The 22,230-nt window shown below is 40.0% G+C and overlaps 1 protein-coding gene across 2 annotated transcripts in view; it reads right to left on the reverse strand.

The window, feature by feature from the left end:
- LOC133992722 (diacylglycerol kinase gamma) overlaps positions 1 to 21,317 on the reverse strand; it is an 86,508-nt gene extending 65,191 nt beyond the window's left edge. The window contains exons 1-9 of one of the 2 annotated variants that reach the window (XM_062431431.1): positions 21,251 to 21,317; positions 15,094 to 15,170; positions 8,822 to 8,842; positions 7,869 to 8,019; positions 4,070 to 4,132; positions 3,373 to 3,636; positions 1,952 to 2,104; positions 1,424 to 1,473; positions 955 to 1,029 (exon numbers count right to left, since the gene is read on the reverse strand). In XM_062431431.1, coding sequence (XP_062287415.1) covers positions 955 to 1,029; positions 1,424 to 1,473; positions 1,952 to 2,104; positions 3,373 to 3,636; positions 4,070 to 4,132; positions 7,869 to 8,019; positions 8,822 to 8,842; positions 15,094 to 15,170; positions 21,251 to 21,317 — 921 coding nt within the window. Of the gene's footprint in view, positions 1 to 954; positions 1,030 to 1,423; positions 1,474 to 1,951; positions 2,105 to 3,372; positions 3,637 to 4,069; positions 4,133 to 7,868; positions 8,020 to 8,821; positions 8,843 to 15,093; positions 15,171 to 21,250 lie in introns of those variants that run through there. The other variant, XM_062431432.1, reaches the window with a different exon arrangement.
- Positions 21,318 to 22,230: the final 913 nt, after the last annotated feature.

A 22,230-nucleotide genomic window follows, 5' to 3' on the forward strand; every position in this document is an offset into this window, starting at 1 on the left:
GAACTCTACTAGGTCAACTTTGAGAAACTAAAAACAAACCAAGAAATCTTTACCAGATACACTTTTATAAATAGACACACACACTTACAGCTTTAAAATAATTAGAATGGTTGGGCTGTGACGATTTGATACTATCAGTTCATGGTTTCGGTTTGATTTCAGAGCTCACAGTGAATACAAATCAGTTATGCCAGTAGGAAATACCTCATTTATTCATCCGTACAGATAAAATGTGCAAAAAGTGTGTTTTCAGTTTCACCAGTTTTAGTTTCACTTGTAGAACATTCAAAAACCTCCTGAATGATAATAACAAGATCCTAAATTACTTTTTTAATACTTCATTTTTCAAAGGTTTTCATAAATGCTGTTTCCAATTTCAACAATCCTGACATATAAGCATATAAGTTATCCTAGCAGAAAAGTTAAAGCACAAGTAAACTAAAAAAAACAAAATAGCACATTAGAATAAGTTGACTGCAATAAAATAACATTGAAGACATTTAACCTCATACACATACACATAATAATATAGCTACATATTTTATATAGACACATATACCTTGTACTAAGAGAACAGCAGGAAGTTATAGCTAATCACATAGTGTAAAGTAAACATCATGTGACCATTTGCAAAGAATGGACAAGCTGATACATAACCTTTTTCTCTTAAATATCATTACAATGTAGCATCATAGAATCAATTTCTTTTCAGATGCATCCTGCATATTTCTAATTTCCTTCATAAATTGTACTAGATCCTAAATACAGGTGCTTTCCTCTAATAAGCCAGCCATTTATCTTCATAGCACTTGTTGGAATCTACCTTTTAAAACTCTAAAATCATCTTAAGGTTAGGTTTGATGGCTGGGGAGGTTTCAGCTGGCAGTTAGCGAATGATGATGTTTGTTTTGCTGTTTGATTCAGATTCAACTGCAGTGAAGTTTTTTTGCTCACCGGTCGTAGTTCTGTTGAGTCCCACTCCAGATACTCTGCCACATGCACCATCTGATTGATGATGCGATCCAGCTCCTTACAAGAGAAAGACATCCATTTATCCTCTTCCATAATCATCACTCCTCATACATTTCAAACAAGGATGAAATGTAGAAATACTCCAGCATGCGATGTAAAAAAATGAAATAAAAAGTGTAATAAAGTCAACAAGTAATTCCCTGCATATAATGCATAACATATTCACAGAAGAGCTTCTCTGTTTATGTGATCACTTCGGCACATGGCTAATATTAAACTGAACAGAACCATTACAAATGATCTCATGTAAACACAACCGCTGTCACTGAGTGTACAGGTTACTATTTTTGGACCTGCTGTGTGCAAAGAGCAAAGGTAGAGACAAAACACAGAGAGGGAAAAGATGAAAGGAGGGGGGAGGGAGAAAGGAGGAGAGACAGAGTCCACTCACCGAGCTGTCCAGAACCCCATTGCCATCTGTGTCATACAACCGGAACATGACTAGAGGGGAACGAGAGAACAGAGATCCCATGATGATTCAGATAGCATCAGATAATTAGTAGCTCTGTGAAGCTGTAACATTCCTTCTTGTACTCCCTCCAGATGGCCAAGCATGCTGCTTCTGTACCGGGGCATGGGGACCAGTTAGAGGAGATTAGCCATGTCAGTGTGCACCAATATAGCCTCAGACACTAAAGAAGTAGATTGGGCACAGCAGGGCTTAAGCATGTTACTGACCTGCCCTGTGTGGGAAGTGTAATCACCATGTCTAGGGCCCTGGGGAGGCAGCCAGAAGAGGAAGGAACAACCTTATTACTCTCACTGTCAACTTGAGCTGACATGCTACTGAGACCAGCGGTATTAGTGGCCTGAACACACACACACACACACACACATTGTGCATGACAGCTGCTCCCACTCCACATCCCCCTGAGAGGAACTGACCTTCCACCTGCATCCCCTCATCCCTGTCACTCACACTCTAGCTTGTCCTCAGGCGTCCCCCTCTCCAGCAGGGAAAGGTAGCAGACGATGTCCTTGAGGAAGACCACCTGGGGCGACGGCAGAGTGGAGCCTTTCTGGGGTGATGGACTCCTCCGCAGTGATAAATGCTTCTCGGAGCGGCTTCTCTCTGTGGACATACAACACAAGTCTTCAAAGCTACTCGCGGCACCCATCGTTCTTTCCGCTCCACTGTGGTTCCTCTGGTGAAATTCAATGGAAGGAAAAGCGGAAAGTTGACAATTAATTAAGCATTTACGCATTAGTTTGACAGTTTTAGAGAAGTATGATCCCTCTACAACAGGTAGAGACAAAACAGAACAGTGGAGAACAGGGTGACAAAACACTACACAAAGTACAGACAGAGCATGGTGATGCAGATCAAAACAATATGAAATCATGTGACGGGGATAACCAATCTAGAAACCTAAAGCTGGATTAGCAGCACCCAGAAGGAACGAGTCTAAAAACTACAGCATTGTTAAGTAAAAAAAGAATAAAATGAAAAGGTGTGTTCAAAATATGGAACAAACATCAGGAGACCTTTTTTCCACATAGGTGTCCTCAATTTTCCATCAGATTTCTTTTTCTAATCATTAGCATAATGCCTAATAATTAAATGTTTGCTTGGATCGTTGGCACACCAATGTAAGGATTCCACAAAATGTTTTCTCCATCGAAGACTTTAGTGGTGTAAGGTAATGTACTGTGTTACAAATACTGCCGTACAAAAATGTGACGATTTACTTCATAAATGATAAAACATAGTCCCAAAAGTTTAATTGTATCTGCAAACGTTATATGCCAGCAGGTGCAATTACATGTCATCTATTAATACTGAGAATTGCTGAGTTCTCAACTGCTGCCTCAAATGTTGAGAAGCTTCTGTTCTTAAAAAATGCCCTTGAGCTCCTCCACAGATCTAAAATCATGGGAGAATATGCTTAAACTGTTTTGGTTGTGCTTTATTCTGTCAAACTGCTGCTTTCAAGGTTGAAAAAAATTAGTTATAAAAATGAAGAAAGGTGAAACTTATAGGAATTGTTTTTGCACATGTTCTGCTTCGATGGACAGAAATAGATAATTTTGAAAGTATCTCCATGCTTTCATTCCAACTTTTTTAAATATATTGTGAGCATATCTATTGGTAAATGCTGTATCATGTATTGTACCACCCTATAATCTAACTGTACCATTACACCCACACAGCTTTTGATAAGGCTTGGTTTCCTCACATTTAATGGCCTAAAAGGGTCGACATAATTTACAGCATTGATTTTTGGTGATAACAACAGGTACCTGCCATATTGGGCCATTGTTAGAGTGATAAGAGCCTTTCAAATACTGCTGAGAAGTAATCCTAATCATGTGTAGTGTATCTTGACTAAGTAGACTCACCTGGTGAAAGTTTGGGGGAGACTGGAGACCTGGCAGGACCAGCATTGGGGGTCAGGGCATTGCTGCTACTCTCTGCACTTTTGACCTGGGTGCAGGGTGATCGTTGGGGCCCCCCAGGTGTGTGGGCCCCTGTCCCTGAATGCTGCGATGAGGAGCGAGATGAACAAGGGGAGGTGGTGGCTCCTGAGCCCGCTGTGCTCATCACGCTGGAGTGCTCCGGCGTATGTCGACCCATTGCAGACAGGATGCTTTTACCGTTCATCCCTTTTTGGTGCAGACACCGAACGAGACAGACAGATGAAATGAAAGAGAGAAAGAGAGAAAAAAGGGAAAAATTTAGTGGAATAGAAATAATGGAAATAGTGGAGAATGAGAGGGATGGGATGTTAAATACAGCAACAATTGGTAAATTTAGGTATTGCTGCATTGTAAGGGGGCAACATAAACGAATACAGCTTCACAACATCAACCCAAATACAAAAATTCAGGATGCATTGAGAGACAGGAAACAGTGACGTCAAAACCTTACAGAAGTACTTCACAAAGCCAAAATACCATCAAGTCATCCACTGATCCACAGGCAAAATACCATGAACTCACATCAACACAACAACAGAACACAGACAAGGGAGCAGGAGGTTATAGCCAGCAGGACTCCTGTCCCATTAAGACGACATCAGTCAGTCAACTCTGGTACCTGTAATGGGGGCACAGGCCACTTCAGTCTGAATAGAGATGCCTGCGTCAATGGAACGAGCTTCTGCAGTCAGTCAACATTTCAAGGAAGAAAAAAAAGACAGCAGCAGACGCAGCAGGAGTGAGTGAAGTGGAGAGATCAGGCAAGAAAGAGTATTGCGATGTCCTGTATACACTGACAACAAAAACATTAAAACCACCAGCCTAAAAATGTGTAGATCCCCCTTATGCTACCAAAACAGCTCTGCCCCGTCGACTTGAAAAGACCTCTGAAGGAGTCCTCTGGTATCTGGCACCAAGACATTAGCATTAAGTCCTGTAAGTTGTGAGGTATAGTCTCCATGGATCAGAACTGTTTTTATCGAATCTGGAGGCCAAAGCAACACCTTGAACTCTTTGTCATGTTCCTCAAACCATTCCTGAACATTTTTTTGCAGTTTGTCAGGGCCCATCAGGGAAAGTGAAATCCACATGAATGTGCAGAACATTGCTGAGAACGTCACACTGCCTAGCCAGTTTGACTTCTTCCCATAGTGTTTTGAATCCATCTCTTCAGCAGGTAAAAGATTCACACGTACTTGACCATCCACATCATGTAAAAGAAAACGTGATTCATCAGACCAGGCCATATTCTTCAATTGCTCCATGGTCCAGTTCTGATGTGTATATGCCCACTGTCGGTGCTTTCGGTAGTGGGCATTGGGCAGTGGTCAGCATGGGCACTCTGACCGGTCTGCAGCTATGCACAGCAAACTGTTATTCACTGTGTGTTATGTCCGTTTATTATAGCCAACATTCACTTTTTTAGCAATTAGAGCTACCCGCTATTCTGTGGGACCATATATGTTAGCCTTCGCTCTTCATCCACATCAATAAGCCATGGGCAACCATGACCCTGTCGCAGGATCACTGGTTGTTCTTCGTTGGACCACTTTTGGTAGGCACTGACCACTGCATTCTGGGAAGACCCCACAAGAACTGCCGTTATGGACATGCTCTGACCCAGTCATCTAGCCATCACAATTTGACCCTTATCAAAGTCTCTCAGAGCCTTTTGCTTGCACATTTTTCCTGCTTTCAACACATCAACTTCAAGAACTGACTGTTCACTTCCTGCCTCACATATTCCACCCCTTGGCAAGTGACATTTTAACAAGATAATCAATGTAATTCGCTCGCCTGTCAGTGGTTTTAATGTTTTGGCTGATCTGTGTATATGCTATTTGAGAACAGATAATTACTGTATGGCTGCAAGATTAAAAGAACTTATTGAGGAGAAAATTATTAGGAGACAAGCTGAATTACAGTAAGTGAGCACACCAGAATATCAGCCCTATTTCGAATCCTCTGATTAGTGTCAAGAGCAGAAAGCAAATGTTTTTCTACATCCTAAATGGACCACATAGAGGCTTCTATTATATGCCATGGTACAGGAGGAAAATATTAAAGAGACATAAGACAAAGAAGCATATAAAGCATAGTAAAGCATTCCTCTAATGTTGTTCAAACAGCATAACTGGAAGTTATATTTAATCTTCTTCCTTTGACTGGGAGCTTTTGACATCACAGCTTCCTTATACCAGATGAAAAATTATGATGAAATGAGAGTCAAACTTCTTCCATTAATAAAACACTTTGGAAGATAAATAACTTGACCACTAGTCATTTATTTCAAGACTACCACCAGGTGGCAGTGCAGGCTCTATCAGCTGGCTCCCCTTGAGGAACTTGATCCCAAACACTTCGTAGCAGCAACAGAATCCACAGCAGCCGGTGAACTCCCCAATGTGTTTTCCTTTCAAGCTTTGAATGTGTTTTTACAAAATGCTGAAGGGGGATTCTTCATACACACGTCACTTGTGGTGTTCTTGCTTTTTGCCAACTCATAAGCTTATCAGCCATGATGTGAGCAGCATTATTCATGCTTTTGTGTGCCAAGTCTCAAAGAAAAGGGAAAATTATATAACATTACAGCCACTACATTTCAGTCCTGGCAAAAACAATAATATTTTCATTAACCATATTACACAATGTGAATATAACTAAACATGGCAGCACTGTATCAATTTTTCGGCATTTGTCTTCCTCTGACCTTACTTCACATCCTGATAAACTCAGTAGCCTCAACTCCCAGCATTCATATGCTGAATTACCTTGCGGATGTGTAGAGGTCATTTCTGAGGACAAACATAGCTAACACTCCACCCATCATGCAAAAGCATAGTTAATATAGTACATTACAGTGGAAAACAAGTAAGGATTGATCTGATTGAAGCCTCTGTCATCATCCAATATAACACACCCATCACTGTGTGTGGCAAATGTGATTTAAATGGCATTACTGCAGTTATTGGTTCATTTACAGTGAAGTTACACTAGAATGATGGCACATACTGTAGTGTGAGCAGAATTGCTGGAAATGATGTTCAAACCTGATGATCAAACCTGGGACATCACAAAGAAGCTAACAGACTGACTGGGACTCTCCTGCATACACTCACATTTCAGTTCACTACACTTGTTGCTTCTTACTTTCGCAAGCATAAGACCACAGAAATAGATTTCTAACTCGACAGTCCATCTGTCCCCTCAGCTGCTCTGCAGTGAGGAGCAGACAGGCAGAGCCCACTGCCAGAGCCCACACAGCACTCACATGGAAGAGCGGAGGCAGACACAGGGCACATCACAATTCTCTTAATTGTGTCCATGTTTCTCTACTTGCGCCTTTTCTTTGCATCTTAACCTCTCCCGATGAAGATGCAAAGATAGAGGAAACAAGGAAACATGACCAACATGAATGAGACTTCCTTTCCTCTCAACCATCACCTGAAGCGACGTCTGTCTCTGAAGATGGCAGCACATCTGGATCAGCTGTCACTTGGCTTGAGAAGATATGCCATTACTTTTGATGATTTGGAATAAACTGCATCTGCACATTAATACAAATCGATGTGTAGAAAATTCCCTCTGCAGTTATTCATACTCTGATTGTCAATTCATTATTTAATAATCTAGGTTATGATTACAAGCCCAAATGTTTTGGGGAAAGTGGAAATTATGGAAATGTATCTCTGATTGACACTATAGTTTCTATGCAACGCACAGGGATTTTCAGCCTCACATGTAACGTAATTCAGTTAATCATCATATTATTCAGATTCAGATTTAAAGGAAAAATGACATATCATGAAAAGAAACATCTTAATAATGTTTCATAAACAACTATAATTAAGTTACTTATAGTTATTTTGTTAAACAGACCTATTTTGTTAATACAGATCTAATAATTGTGAGTCAGAAAACACACAAAATCTAAAACTTGAGCTCTGGTTCTGTTATTTGTCATCAGAGCAGTATCGGAGCAGTCTGATCAGCTGCAGTGTCCAATCGCTAACCCATATCGAGTAGAGGATGTGTCGATATGGTAAAAGCATTCTCCAAAGGCTACTCTCATGTGTCCTTGTTCAAGCCTCCTCAGGGATCCCTTCTGGCTCCTCAAAGCAGTAAAAGGGGAATTGGAACGTCCTTCATGATGGTGATTGAGCTCGGAACAAGGAATGACCAGATAAAGGTGTTGGGATGTACACACAGTTAAGATACTGCCCAGATCAAGGCGCTGATGACCTACAATACCCTGAAGATGAAGATGTGTTTCAGTGCTACTACTTTAGTCAGAGTTAAAAGAACTTTAAACACCTTGCTGTGTTGTAAACATAACCAAAAAGAATTTTGACAAAATGTAATAGATTACATGTTAAATTATGTGATCAGTACTGATCAAAGCTAAGAAAACAGCCTACCCAGTAAGCTCGTTCCTGCACGAGACTGATCAGGAGAGCAGCCTCCTGTCTTGCTCTTGAAGGAGGTGAAGAGGTGCTGACACAATTCTTCTGGGATGTCATTCTCCAGGTAAGTGGCCATGAAGAGCTGGAAACCCTCGTAGTCGATGGGCTGCAGAGGACAGAAAAGGGAAATGCAGGTTAACAGAACCAGTTAATTACACATGTGAGTGAAGTTGACATCAAATCACAGATGGACAATTCATTTGTTACAACAACGAGTAAAGAGGAAAAATGTGATGGACTTCAAGTTGAGCTGCCCTCTGTGTGAAAGTCTGCAGCCTTGATATGGTGTGGAAATTCAATACTTTTATAAAAATAGCAGCTTAATGAAAATATTGTTTTAAGCCACTAATATGAAAACATTCCCTGCTCCAAGTTTGAAGGTCAGTTAAATGTCATAATCACATAGTCTGTCTGACCAGTCAGCTGACCGGCACAGAATATGTCTGTAAGGTTAGAAAGGGCAGAGTGGAAGTGCTGGAAGCTGCATCAAGATTTAAAAAAAACCCCTCACTGCTTGGAAGGCCTGATGACGTAAAAGAAAGAAAAAAAAGACACGATGTAAAGAATAAAATATAAACAGCAAATCATGTTCTATCAACATTCCTGAGTTGTAATGCTGAATACATAGATGTATGTTGTTAATTGTTCTTCCATTTACCTCCTGGAAAACCCCCACCCCCTCCCACTCCCACTCCCTCGGCTGCCACTCACAGATGCATGTGGTGCGTACATAGTGGCACTGAACTCAACTCAACAACCCAATGAACTCTGGCCTTTTCCACCATTTCCCCCGTACACCATCTGTAGCGGATAAGGCGGTGTTATGTTATGTTAGTGGACAGAATGCGCATGCAGTCTGCTGACACAGACACCACACAGCATGCAGAGCCCACCGGGCTGAGGCTTACTTGGTTGAGAACGTCTTGCTGCTGTTTAACAGTCGGAACAATGAAGAGGAGAGGGAGGAGGAAGGAGTGAGGCAGAGGTGGGTAGAAGAAGAGAAGGGGTTAGCTATATATTGGTAAGTGTGTCAGACCAGGCTGACCCTCCTCCCCATTTCTGCAGAGACTGTGCCACACTCGCCCAAACAAGCTCATCCCTGAACCTGAAAAGGTTGAAGCTATCTGGTTGCACAATTCAACCCCTTAAAATCCCCAAAAGGAAGCCTTTACCACATACTCTGACTTCAGATTAAAAGTGATTCATCAAATAAACAGTATGATGCAGAAGACTTTAAATAAACCTGTTCCGGCAGATTTTTGGTCAGACAAAGATATAACTAATGATGGTTATTTAGCATTTGGTGAACCAGATCCAGGATCCTGGCATTGTGCATGCTGCAGCTTCACTTACTTACATATCACACATAAACAGAGCAACCAGTAAAACTCTTAATGGTGTGGAACACTTTTGATGACATTAGACGGTAACAAATAGGGCGTTATGTTCAAACCACAGAAGACTGAAAAACACATGGAAAGTAATGATTTTCTCTTCATTGTTTAAAAGTAGAATAAAAACCACACTGACCACAGTGTTGTAGTAATATGCTACTATGAAAAGGTTGTCACATTGAGCTTTAATACTAGGAGTTACACCTGTGCTTTTCCTGCGATCTCAAGTCGCCACATTATGCAATCTATACGTCCCTATCTGTTCTTCATATTTTATTCCTATTTAACATGTTTAACAGATTTTATTGTGGTATATAGTTTAATTATTGTATTTATGGTGTTATTTTAAGTATATTTGTTCTGTTATGTAGCTAGAGTTGGTTGATCAGGATGTTAGCACTTTTTTTTTGTTCTTTTTGATAAAAACATTGAACTTTGGAATCTATTAATTTTTTTCCTTTAAGCAAGTTTTTCCATTTAATTATCAGTTAACATCTCTACATCTCTGAAGCCACACACAAATCACTCCCATTATCTGTCTTTCCATCTCTCCTTCACCACCGGCATCCAGGACCTTATTAAAGGTCTGCTCGCTATTTTCAGTTATCGTCAATAAACCCAAAAATATTCAAGACAGTAAATGACGTGATGACTGACCACACCATCACACTGTAGCATGAACTGAATGAACTACTGCTCTCAGAACATATTCTTACATGTCAGTATTACTTAACCTCTCTTTTAACCTAAACAAATAAATTGTACTCTCATGTGAGTCTGGTTAAACAATTTGTTGAATACATGAATCCAGAAGAAGCATATTAGTGCCATTTGTTTGCTAAATCAGTTCTTGTGGTGAAGATTTCCTCTCATGTTTTAAACAGCTCAGGTGAAAGTAAATGCAAACAAACATAATGAGGCCGTATGGTCAGACTGAACCCCTTTCCTCTCGGGGAACGTTTACTTCGCACCAAAATAGGACAAAATGAAGCTGATCCCTTTCTCACGTCAAGCCTTAGAGTGGAAATATGCTTCTAATATGCTTTTGTCCGGCGGGTTTGGAGCTGTTGTAACTGACGCCCGTCACAGGAGAACACACCGTGATGAGGATCCTCCCGCGGCTCAACACTGTTGACCTAACCCCGAGAGCTCCCAGAGCTCGCCAGACATTATTCATATCACTCTCTTCTCCTTATTTGGCCAAACAAACCACAAGACTTTAATTTGCTTCGCATTGTGTAGCACGGCAAGTTCAGACAAATGTGTGCACATGCCATAGAAAACACACATTCACATTAGGGCATGTCTCTCTCTCTCTCTCTCTCTCACACACACACACACAGCTGTTCTCACATACATCTTCAGATTCACTGGATATAAAACCCACAAAAAACTGTGTTGATATTTTGATAGATTGCCTTGAAAGTATACCCAGATGGATTTGTGGAAATTCTCGTCCCTGAAGAAAACACGTTTAGCCCAAAGTCTAACCGACGGTTATTTTCTTTGTGAGTGGGCTCACGTTCAAGGCTGCCAATCTGTAAATATGTCCCAAGGGCAGCTATGGCACATTTACTTGGTTCATTTCATCTCTTTGCATTTCAGGAGGGCTGCCAGAGTGATCTGATTGACTTTCTTTTGGCATTAAAAAGGTAGGACTACGGAGGCGACTGTCCTGTCTGGATCGCAGATGAGCAGAGTAGATCTGTCTGAAGTACGATGTTATCAGGCTAGGCTGAAAAGATGAAAATGTCATTTGTGATGAGCCACATTGCCAGTTCGAGAAGGAACTAAGCCAGACATGAACAAATATGAACCTGGATCCTTGGTGTGCTAAATATAGCTTATTATTTTGGAAAATGGAAAGATTTTATGTCTCGCTGCTGCGTAGTTGTAACTATAGTTTATAGTGAACCTGATGCTCTTGCAAAAAGGACAAGTAAAAAATAAAAAAAGCATCACTAAACAGAAATAAAATAAGAGAGAATGCTGCGGACCATGTACCAGAGTCTGTCAAAGAAATAGTATTTGTGCTTTTATATAGAACGTTTCTATGAATTGATTTTCACATGGATTTTTTTTTTCTTTTAAATCAGATTTTCAACCGTTGTTAAAGTTTGGAATAAACACTAATAATTTCCCTACTTTTCCACCCTGGATAGGCCACAATAACACACCCTGCGCCACACCAGGCGGAAAGTCTTTGTTTTTCTCTGTTTGATTCTCTTTGACCACCCTTTCAATACAACAGGTAGTTCATTCTAACATCTTCCTAGCAGATCAACATCTCTTGTATATCACCCAGTTAAAAACCCAGGAGTCATTTCTACATGCTTTCTAACTGCTTCATGTTGAACATGTCTGACCAATAAAAAAAGGTTTTATGTGGCCTCATCATTTATGCGGCAAACGGAGAGCTCAGCTGAACGTATAATGATAAATCTGTCAGGTCTGATGGAGCATTGTGGCTGTAATGTATGGGCCCAGTCTGTCAGTCGCTCATCAATCATCCAAATTTATGGTGCTACGCTTGTGTGCTAATCTGTTCAATGGAGAAACCCCAACGCTAATGACTAGCGTGTCAATCAATGTTGCTTTTTTCCCCCATCTATCCTCCTCAGTGTGGCCTGACGACTAGTGTGGGCGCTGAGTGGGAAGAAAGACAGGTCTTCCTTTGTCACCAACTGGCTGAGTAGATTCCACTACAGCTGGTAAAACCGACTGATGACTCATTGCAGGTACACACGCGCGCACACACATTGACGAATAGCAGAGGCAGGGCCACAGTGGTCATCGTGGCGCCAGGTGACACTCCAGTCTCAGACAGACTACGTGAACATTAAGTCTGGTTCCTATGGTGCCAAACGTCCAGCCGGGCCGTTAGTCACGTCTTCACAAATACAGAAGAAGAGCTTGCAGCAAAGTGGAGGTGATAATGACGAGGAGCGAGAGAAGAAAATAAAAAGGAAAATATAATGCATGTGGAGATGACAGAAATGCCTGGAGGAGGAGGACGAAATGTGTCATTATCATAAAAAAATAAAATCATATGCATATATAGACTCAACCACTGGCTGATTTCTGTGACACCATGACTGCAAAGCAGAGTTGAGAACATTATCGCAGACAGTGAAAGCACAGGCGTACGCACTGATCAATATGGCCAATCAGCCCCTTCTGAATTAGAATTGTATCGTTTATGAATGCCTTTTGTTTTTTTACTTTTTATTGATGAACACTTTTCACATTATAAAAGACAGCAAGAAAAAGGCAAATACGATCATATAAAAAGCCAAATTTGTTCATTACAACATGTATGTAAATAGAACCAAGTCAAAAGCATCTAAACGGAGAACAATAGAGCTAACTTTTTCCTCATTAATCTGCTCAATAATATGCAGGCTCTTCTTATATTGTCTGGAGTTGGTCTTTTTTTTTATGAATCCTGTTTGGTTCTTATTTATTAACAAAGGCATTACCGTTTCTAGCTTTGTTAAGATGGCGGCTAACAGTTTATAGTCTGTGTTTAAGACATTGATGGATCTACATCCTTTACAGTTTGTCTTGGGGTGGGGGCTTTTAAAACATAATTAAAACAGGTCTCCAGCAAAGGGAGCAGATGTTCTGTCATGGATTTCTGGGGGGGAACTCATCAGCACCATGTGACTTGTTGGTGTTCAGCTCAGCAATAGCTTTACCTATTTCCTCCATTGTCATTGGTTAGACAAGTTCATCATTAATTTCTTTACTTAATGTCTTTAGTTCTAAGGAATTCAGAAATTCAGCTGCTGTGTGTCTATTAACCTGGACTGACTGTCTTATTTGTAACAGGGTCTCTAACCATATAAGTTTATAAACGTTGTTTTTCTCAACTTCCTCACTTAGTATATTATCTATTTCCTGCTTGACATTTCTTATCTGGTGTATTATAGAGGGATCTTTCTTAACAATGTGTGCATGTTGTAGATCTCTTCATTTTTCCTCCAGTCTTGAGAATTTTTGGGCTTTTATCTTTCCCAAACGGCCATCCTGCTCTGGCTATTATCTTCCCCCTGAGAACAGCTTTGGCTGCATCCCATAATACACTACAATTTACCTCTACATTATCAATTCCTGTAAATATACATCTAGGTCTGTCTCCAACTTCTAAAAGTGGGATTGTTGAACATGTTTTTCGCTGTTTACCATCTAATGTAACATTAGATAAACCCCAGAGTGGTCTCAAAGGTTCCTCTGGTCTATTCTACAATCTTTCAATCTGTGTACATCCTTGTTATACATAAGGAAATAGAATAACGGACTGTGTGTTGCGCAGAATAAAAAGTGTATCCTGGATCTGATCCATGCACGGAACCGCCATACTTTAATCAGTCCCAGGTCTTTACAGTTTTCAGTAGCATTCCATCTTCTTTTCCTATTGACTGTATCTAATAAAGGGTTAAGAAGAATATAAAAGTCTCCAATCAAATCAAACAGCTTTCTTAATCAAGACATATCATTTCCAGGGGTAGTGTAAACATTAAATAGTGCCACCTCATTTTGTTCTTTTCCCTGAATTGAATTTACCATTTTTCTTACCTTTTTTATTATAAGAATAAAGTATTCCCAAAGCCCATTTTCATGGTGTAGAGGGTAGATTTCACTTGAAGTTTACTATTGGAGCAGCTGAAAACTGCACAGCTCAGAAAATGTGGTTGTGGCGATGTGTAGGTGAAAAAATGTCTAACTGTCCATTCAAAATGTGCTAAAATGTGTAATGTCAAACAAAACTGAAAAATTCACCCGCTCAAAACTCCTGTTGTTATTATATCTTTTTTTTGGGATTGTCATAACCAGTGTAGAAAAACATTGTGAGTCATGATACAAAAATGTTTATCAGGAGTGACGCAGCTATTTGTTTCCTAGTGACTTACTTGATAACGATGTGCATCAGCTGTGACTCAGCTCAGCAGGTGACAACAATTGAGTGGTAACATTGTACGTTCTGATTGTGATCATTTATCAGAGCAGCACGTCCCCATGTCAGGAAAAAAACAAAAATGGCGTGGTGATAATACCAATCCAAACACACCAGCTGAAACTGATTATTGTGGTTTTGTAATCAGTCTGTTTTTCGCTTGGATTTATTCCCACACAGCACAGATGCACAGTAAGAGGGAGGATGTTCAAGATTATAAGTTCATATACAGTGTTTCTGCTGTAAAAACAACAATGAATCCTGCAAGAGCTGTCAGTCAATGAGCCTATCAAGTAAATGCACATCAGTCCATTTTAAACTACTGCTTTACACCAAAAAAAAAACCAAAATTAAGACAAAACCCCCCAAAAACTATGTATGCAATGTTTCGTTTACGACTGTAAATATACTCATACTTTCCTTTAATGACTCACACTGAATCTACACAAACATGTAGAAATGGGTCATTTAAAAGAGCTTAGATTGTGATGCATAGATATATTGGAGACAAAGAGACTGTTTAAAGTCCAGGCGGCAGTATAAAAAAGTCTGCACCAACCATCAGCACATATGCTGATGTCAGGTGCTTAAGTTGAATCTGAGGGCATGTCCACCGCAGCCTTTATCTAAAAGGGTAAAAAGGGAATGACTGAACATTTTGCTGATCGATATTACACTGAATCTTAACTTAATGAGCGTCTAAGATCACAGCGTGTTTGTGTGTGCTCAGACGGTAGCTGCGTCAGAGTCTGATTGTGAGACGGATACAGAACAAAAGGATAAAAGCACATAAATCACAACGGAGGAGAGAACTGTGGCACAGACACACCTGCTCGGGGTTATATTTGGAGAGGACTCCTTCGCCGTGAAACTCCTCCAGTACATCCTTTAGCTTCTTTGTAGAGTCTGAGGAGGAAAGAGAGGAAAACAGAATGTTGTTATTACATTTACTGAAATGTATTTGCTTTGATACACTTGGCTCGCTTCATGAAAACCTTGCAGCATACTCAGTAGAGCGTTTTTAAGAAAAGGGGCCCCCATCTGACTATATATGCACACCTGGTGTATTTTTGTTTTCTTAGTCTTTTCCATCAGTAGAAACGTTCCTTTGCACACAGGCCATACTCAGAAGTGAGTTAGCATGGTGCATTTTATTAGCAAATGGCCTAATAAATACTCATCTGTTCTAGGAAGCGCTGCATCAGTTGAGCTAAGCCTGTGAGTCACCCTGTTAATTAAAAGGAAAAAGGGGAACATGGTGTCTTTCTCACTTTTGGATGCTAATCCCATATCCATATGCACACATAGACCTCTCCACCACACACACACACACACACACACACACACACACACACACACACACACACACACACACACACACACACACAGAGCCTCGGTACAGAGCACTAACTGTAATGACCTCCTCCCACCTCCATCACCTGTCAAACAAATTACAGGGGACAAATGTACACAAGCGCATGGGCAGATCAGCACACAGACGCCATTATACACACGCACACACACACACACTTGTGCACACACACACTCAAGACCTGATTTCACCAATCGTGTTAGCTCTCTCATAATCGACTACAGATGACACCTCACTTCATTATTTTTAGTGCTCGGCAGCTTTGCAGCCTGTAATACTTTCCTATTCCAGCCATGCATTAGATGTTTACACAATGACACAGGGAGTGACAGAGTGAGAGAGAGTTTAGGTTCTTAGGTGAGATGGGAGAAATATGATTAGAGAGCATATTATGTGCAAAAAAAGTGCAGTCTACTTTCCTGCATTAAATTTATGCCAGTGTGATTAGTGAGGCACAAAAAAACAGAGGCAAAATCTCCATCAAATGCCCCACGAACATCAGCAACTTAATGTGCTCTATATATCTCACAATGTCCCAAAAGCAGCCATGTTTTACCAATGAAAACACAGCTGTCCATTCAGCTTCAGCCAGTATAAACAGAGGTTTTTTAATTGTTTATAGGTCAAATAATAAGTATTTTCACTGTCAATGTAGATTATCTTATTAATTAATCAAATTAACTGTGCTAAGTATCCATCACACAACTCATCGACTACCAGTCCAACACCTGAAGCTATTTCATTAACATTTTTATACAACAGAGAAAAGCAGTACATTCTTGAGAAGCTTGAACCAGCAAATATCGACGACTCATTGATTAATCAACTCAATATTTCAGCTCTGACTGATTAAATCGGGCTGCAAGGAGCGATGTTTTTTTTATTGATTAACCTGCTGATTATTTTCCTCAATTAACTGATCCGTAGTTTGGCCTATGAAACATCAGAAAAAAGAAAACTGCTCATTGGAGATTTCGAGAGGCCAGGGTAACATCTTGAGATTGTTTTGTATTGTTTTATTAGACAGGATCTAAAACCAGCAGCATTTTTGCATGAAAAAGTAATCAAACAATTATACAATTACCAAACTGCAATCAATGAATCTGCTGATCATTTCTGCTCTATTTGATTACATGGCTTTATAACAGTATTACTCCCTCATATACTCATGTCTCTAAATGAAGCACAGCCAGTGTCCTTCATTAAGTCCTTGATTGATTGGCTGCTGACACACAAGCCTTCCTGTCTCTCCTCTCATCACCATCAGTAAGAATAAGATCCTCCCATCCTGCAGGGGCCTGTGCACATCTGTCATGTTTTGATTACAATCCTTCTCGAGTGCTACCGAGTGTTCATAAAGCAAAAATCTGACTGGACCACAGTGTCAGCAACAAGAATGGGGAGAGGGTTAGGTTTTGTTTTTTTCTGTCCTGGGCCGCTTTCATACTCATTTCATTCCTTTTAAATTAACAAAACAAACAAAAACACACACACAATAAGCAATTCTAAAATAACGTGGGCTATTTCAGAGTGAGATAAATGTACAATTGGGTGACATGACAAAGAACAAGAAAGTGAGCAAAAGCAGAAGGAAATCAATCAGGGGGAAACTAGCAAGAAGTTGATTAATTAATGACACAAGTGGTGGCTGACTTCGGCTTTTCGTGTGTGTGTGTGTGTGTGTGTGTGTGTGTGTGTGTGTGTGTGTGTGTGTGTGTGTGTTTTAAGGTTAGGTCTGCTTGCTGTCTCTTGTTTCTGTTGTTTAAAATACCAGTAGTTGTTGGGTTTTTTTGTAAATCTGGTTTCACTTGTCAAAAGACATAAAAATACAACAATGAATTTAAGTCTGTGTGTAGTGACTGGTAAACTAACAAGTATTCATAGACCCTCATCACTTGTGGTTAGTCATGGTCACAGACGTTACAGGGGAAAAAAAAGAAGACATTTTAGCTGTTGGTTGGTTGCCTCCTCGTCTATGTATGCAGCACTACTATAGTGTTACAGTAAATAGAAGATGTATGCAAACATTGTAGGGGCATATAGGATTAGCTGGTGGCACTGTGTGAAATTAAGGGTAAGAAGTGTTAAAGGTAGGCTATTAAAAACAGGTTTTGTACCAAAGATACAACAAATACTTCTCTGTTCACCCTCCGTTAAGTTGACTTTCCAGTGAAAACACCTCTTACAGTATAATTAAGTTGCTTTATTAGTAGGATATTAAATATACAAGCTAACAGATGGCAGATGAACTTTATCAGCAAAAGTGCAAGAGAATTTATGTTGATGTTAGGTGTGTATGAAGTAAGAAAAACACGACCTGCAGCGCAGGTAAAGTCCTATAACCCCAATAAAACCCATAACTGTACATTTCAAAATGACTCATCCTCTGCTGGACTTCTGCTGCTGCTCTGGTTTATTTTGTATGCCAGTGGAAGTGTTGAAATTAAGAATGGGTGATATAAAATCTTCTGTCACATATGTAATTTTATGTTAGGATAAAACAATACCATGATTGAAGTTATAGGGTAACTTTCCAGGAAAATCAATTAAGACACTTAAATGGGTAAAACAAGATGACTAATGTTGCTTTGGCTAATCCAGCAAGTTAACAGTATGGTAAAAATCTCTTATGGTATATCTTTATGTCTCATATACTGTATAGCAGTGATCAACAACCCTGCTCCTGGAGACATTTAGGTATCTCCCCACTCTAACACACCTGATTCTAATTATTAACTTGTTATCAAGCCCTTTGACAAGCTTCAGCTGCTTGATAACGAGTTAATAATTAGAATCAGGTTGTTACAGTGGGGATATACCTAAAACATGCAGGGCATAGCTTTCCAGGAGCAGGATTGGTGATCATTGCTGTATAGTGTCTCTTACACAGAGTGCTGGTACGATTCCTATCTCACCTAACCGACGTTCATTTATGTTAAAGTTTAAAACAGTTATGTCAGAGCCATTTAGCAACTTTAAAGTAACCTACTTTATCGTGTTAGGGGTGCCGCCAGGGATTTTGGGCCCCATGAAAAGATATCACATGGGACTCCACCACGAGGCACAGGTCACGCCAACCATGTGCAACTGCTGTAACCACAAACCAAACCGACCCATTCAGAGCTTTAAATAACTCTACCTGTACAGGCTTGCAACTCTCTTGTAGTCCAATACTAACAGTATAATATAAACTGACATTGAGCTGTGAATAACACTGTGCAGACATGCATGCAGCATTCTGCATATAATGAAATTCCCTGAAGTACCCTTAAGACTGTATGACTGACACCCTATGTAGGTAATGTGCTTTAGACTGTCTTTTACAGGCTAAATGTAATTTTAATGTTAAAATTCTTAAATGGAAAATTCTCTTAACATTAATGAATAACATAAAATAAATATAAACTTAAATATATGTTAACCTCTTCAATAAATTATCATCTATAAAATTATATAATGCACAAAAAGTTGACTTTTCTACCACGTATATCTACTACCAATTCAACACAATGCTACTCACCTCCTTCTTCAGTTGGGAGTGGGGCTGGGTTAGGGTTAATTATTATGGGGGGACAGAGCTACCTGGCACCAGGAGCAGGGACAAATGACTTAGTATCAATAGCTTGCTAAAAGTTTACCTGCTAAAAGAGGAGTGAAATGCAACTACTCAGTGTGTTCTGTGAAGAAATTAGCAGTAATGTTATGGGAGCAAAACTAGCATTAACGTTAGCTTGTTTCACTGTGGCCTAAGTTTACCTAACAGGTTCATTTCCAACACTTACAGAGAGACAGACTAAACCCGCCTTTTTGTGAAAAATGTTTTCGACCTTTCAGTTCTCTTTCTTGTCTTTCTTTTCTTTGTCTTTTCGTTTTCAAACCATGACTATATTTAATGAAACTGTTGAAGTATTTACCTTGGTGCATCCCCTCCACACTTGCAATTCACTGCTAATGTAAGCAGAGGGGGGTGATACCAAGGCTTCGGGTGGTACATTTTTGCCAAAAACAAACATTTATTTAATATATTATGTTTGTTTCGTGAGTACAATGTACATGAAATATTATTGTAATGTCTATCAATGACGGGTGATGATAGGTTGATAGCATCCACATGAATGTCAAGACCCAAGGTTTCAAAACGTGATTCATCAGACCAGGCCACCTTCTTCAATTGCTCCATGGACCACTTTTGCATACCAGAAAGACCTCAAAACACCTGCCGTTTTGGAGACGCTCTGACCTGATCGTTTTGGCCCTTGTTAAAGCCTCTCAGACCCTTACGCTTGCCCATTTTTCCTGCTTCAACATATCAACTTCAAGAATTGACTGTTCACTTGCTGCCCTCATATATCTCACCCCTTAACAGATGCCATTTTAACGAGATAATCAATATTGTTCACTTTGCTTGTCAGTAGTTTTAATGTTTTGGCTGATCAGTGTATATGTTGTATATCATTTTTATTATGACGGTGCATGTTGTCCTACACTACTGACCCAGGTGTAACATACACACACTCATCCAAAAACAAATTGAAATGCAGTGTGTTCCCAAATCAACAAGGGAATTCTTCTTGGTGCAACTACGTCTAATTTCCACTTCTAATTTCTGCTGCAGACCTTTGTTACTGACACACACAAACACACACACACACACACACACACACACACACACACACACACACACACACACACATTTAAATCCACAAAGTCAAGATGAATTTTATCAGAACTTTGTGCTTTCACTTAACATGGGTCTATAAAAGAATGATTCATACATGACTGTTTAATTCCTCAACAGAACGGCTTACATGAAAGAGTAATACTCTATTCATCATCCATCCACAATGACGGACAGAAGCCACCAGGATCAGGAGGACAGATGCTCTTTTGACTAACAAATGTGTTGCTTGCCACACGGCTCATCCTGCTTTGAGGTTTTCAGTGAAAAAACATGGAAGAATAATGTCACACAATCATCCAGGCCCGAGTCCTTGTCCAGTGTTTGCTTTTGTAACTCAACCTATAAAAGTTAGAGTCCCAGACATGAACAATATCACCAGTAGATTGATAGGAGTCAAGTGGTTAAAAATGACAAAAAGTAACAAACTTTAGATGATTCCTTTGACCTCCAATCAGTTTTTTTTAGATGTCGTAGCCCAGACAAATGAAAATATGGCCATTATCAGATACATAACAATGAAAATGAGAAAATATGACTAATAATGTGAGATAAGAAGAATATTTTAACACACAAAGAGGGGGGAACTTAATAATGCAAGTAGCCCTAAAAGAAAAAGTAAAATCATTTGTAACTGACTGATTTTAGGTCATTGAAAACACTTTTCAGTCAATTTATTTAAATTGAACTCAATATGCATTCAAGATACAAATGTGCTAAGATTGTTAGGGACATTTGTGGCTGCCTTACATCTATTTGATGCATTTGTTAGCCAGCAGTTTTGTGAAACCTTTGACAGACATGATTTTTTTTCTCTCTCGCAAATTAAGCTTTGTGAACAGATGCACGCATACACAGAAACACATCATCCATACCACAATCTTCCATGCACACAAACAAGGACAAAAATCTCGATTGAGTCACGTGGGTACTCACACTCGCTGTACTGTTGCAGCTGGCTAAACTCAGCTGGGCTCAAACATACCCAGCTCCCGTCTCCCATACTGCCTGAGGCCAGGGGGCGAAGCTGCGTGTCTGGGAATGAGTCGGTCCACAAAGTGCCACTAGGGGGGTTGATGGTTATCCTTGGGTCAGGTTGTGTAACAAGACTGAGGCAAGAGGTTTTGGGATGTCATCTCTGCTTCTCCACAAAAAGCACCTAAGGAGCACGCGGGATGTGAAAAAAAACTAAATAACTGAAGCCACACTAGTAGAGGTGGAGGAAGAAAACTGGGGATGAATATGTTGAACTCAGAGGGGGTTTAGCTGAAAGGTGTAGTTGAATTGAGGCCGGGGATCAATGCTTTCACGTCCTGAATATTGCGTAGAGGCTCCAAGTACTGAATTTGTCATACATGCATTACGTATATTTGTATTTGTAAAACAAAAGCATAGAAAAATAAATAGATTTCAGTCTACTGTGATATGGTTAAATGTGGCTCAGCTCCCAGCCTGAGTGAAGATAATGTCAAGTCAGATGTATGTCCACAGAGGCGACTGTCTGTCACAATAACTAACTACTCCTCATGACCCGGAGGTGGCACACAGCGTCTCAGCAGGTCTGCAGCAGAAAATACCGTCTCTGACCTGGAAAGAGAGAGAGAGAGAGAAAGAGAGAGAGAGAGGGAGAAAGAGAGAGAGGGGGCAAACACAAGAAGAAAAACAATGAAGCATAAATTAAGGTGATCATCAGCATTTTCTGGTCTGATTATAAACTATAAATACGAAAAGGGCAAAAATCAGTAAAGTCATTTAATAGACTGACAGGGTGGAGAGGGAAGGTTTATGGAGGAAGAGGAAGGAGGGAGAGCGGCTACAAGGATGACAGCACAGTACGAACAAAACAAAAAAAAGATTTACAGCAGAAAGTGAGGCGGAGTGTCTGAACATCGAGGATCAGGGGAAAACAGCTAACT

Source organism: Scomber scombrus, chromosome 13 (assembly GCF_963691925.1).
Source record: "Scomber scombrus chromosome 13, fScoSco1.1, whole genome shotgun sequence".
NCBI classification, from domain to species: Eukaryota; Metazoa; Chordata; class Actinopteri; order Scombriformes; family Scombridae; genus Scomber; species Scomber scombrus.